The sequence below is a fragment of the Plasmodium vinckei genome (genome assembly GCF_900681995.1).
Source record: "Plasmodium vinckei vinckei genome assembly, chromosome: PVVCY_06".
In the NCBI taxonomy this organism is placed as follows: domain Eukaryota; phylum Apicomplexa; class Aconoidasida; order Haemosporida; family Plasmodiidae; genus Plasmodium; species Plasmodium vinckei.
The window spans coordinates 1,144-3,227 of NC_051298.1; the positions used below are offsets into that span (position 1 = coordinate 1,144).

General features: G+C 22.7%; 1 protein-coding gene across 1 annotated transcript; it reads left to right on the forward strand.

Moving 5' to 3' along the window:
- Positions 1 to 779: 779 nt before the first annotated feature.
- On the forward strand, positions 780 to 2,084 carry PVVCY_0600010 (lysophospholipase, putative; the record flags this gene model as incomplete). Its single annotated transcript, XM_037635060.1, has 1 exon — positions 780 to 2,084. The coding sequence occupies one exon, from the start codon at positions 780 to 782 to the stop codon at positions 2,082 to 2,084; it is 1,305 nt and encodes a 434-aa protein (XP_037490244.1).

A 2,084-nucleotide genomic window follows, 5' to 3' on the forward strand; every position in this document is an offset into this window, starting at 1 on the left:
ATTATACTTATTATAATTAAAAAATTATATTAATAATATATATTTTTTTATTTATGTTAACTTAAACATGATTGTTATTATATCGAAGTAAAAATAAAAAAAAATTTTTGGTTGTCGTTTTTTTTCGTTACTTTTATAAATAAATATGCTATGCATATCGTATTTGATCGTTATTATTTTTTAAGTAAAAACATTATATAAATCATTATTTATTAATAAAAAAATACTATATAGAAATTATATATTTTAAATATATATTTTTTATAAGACCAAATTTGAACTATCGAAATTAAGAAAATTAAAAAAATATAAAATAAATTACCGAAAAACAAACAATACATAATTATTCGTATTAATCCTATTATATCAATTGATATTTCATCTGGTTACATGAAATACTCTAAAAAGTATTGAAAATAAAATAAAGAGCTATAATTATAAACTTTTTTCTATTTTTTATAATTTGTTTATAATTTGTTATATTATTATAATATACATCCAATTCTATTAATATTATTTGATCCTAATTTAATATGTATGTAAAGTTTGCATATATAAATTTGTATAAAGCCATAATATGATTTAATATGGTATATTTTGTGTTAATAATTTGTATACATACATTTGAAAAGTAAAATTTTAATTATATACGCATATATGTATACAGTTTATGCGAAAACAAAGGCATTCACTATTTAAAATACCTTATTAAAAGGGAAAGTAGTATATATATATATTTTTTTGGATGTATATGGATTATTATACTCATAATATTGCTGATGGAAGAAATTGAATTGAATAATGATGAATTAAGGAATAAAACATGTAATTTAGATGGCGACCCTAAGGTAGGTTGGTTACGTAATAAAAATGGTTTACTTTTAAAAACATATGGATGGTTAGTTAAAAATGCTATAGGAAATATATTGTTAATACATGGATACAAAGTTAATACTCAATTAACTTTTATGAGAACAAATTTGAAAACGCCAACTAACAATGAAAACTTAGTAATAAACAGTAATAATTGCTATATTTATAAAGATAGTTGGATTGAAAATTTTAATAAAAATGGCTATTCAGTATATGCATTAGATTTGCAAGGACATGGGGAATCACAAGGATGGAAAAATGTAAGAGGCGATTTTAGTTGTTTTGATGATCTAGTTGATGATGTATTACAATATATGAATCACATTCAAGATGAAATTTCAAATGATAATCAAACGATTGATAAATCTCATAGTATAGTAACAACAAAAAAAAAACTTCCTATGTATATTATTGGGTATTCGATGGGAGGAAATATTGCTTTAAGAATGTTACAAGTATTAAGGAAAGAAAAAGAAGATAGAATTAAGGCGTTGAATTCAAATATCTATAAAAATAGTAATATCATTTTAGACAACTCTACTAATGTTAATGAAACTGAAAATGATATGCATAATATGAATAATGCTAATGGTTATTATTCTGATAATTCCTGTGCCAGCAGTTCTGCTACGAAAAATGGTGTTGCTATTGATAGTGACAAAGATGAAGGATTTTATGATTGTTTAGATAAATTCAATATTAAAGGTTGCGTATCTTTATCTGGTATGATAAGAATAAAATCAAAATTGGATCCTGGAAACAAATCATTTAAGTATTTTTATTTACCTCTAGCAACCTTCCTGTCTTTTGTCTTACCTCATATAGCGATTTCATCAGAATCACGTTATAAAAAGTCCGGATATTTTGCTAACATATCTAAACATAATATATTTCGAAATATTAATGGAAAAAAATATAAAACGATGTCTAAATTTATAAAAGCAACGATCACATTGGACTATAATATTAATTATATACCAAAAGATATTCCTTTATTATTTGTGCATTCAAAAGATGATAGTATTTGTTCATATGAATGGGCAGTTTCGTTTTATAATAAATTAAATGTTAATGATAAAGAATTTCATGTTGTTGATGGTATGAAGCACGATACAACGACAAAGCCAGGAAATGAAGAGATTTTAAAAAAAATTATTAATTGGATTAGTAATTTAAGAACCAATGGTGAAGATGAAATAGAAGATAAATAA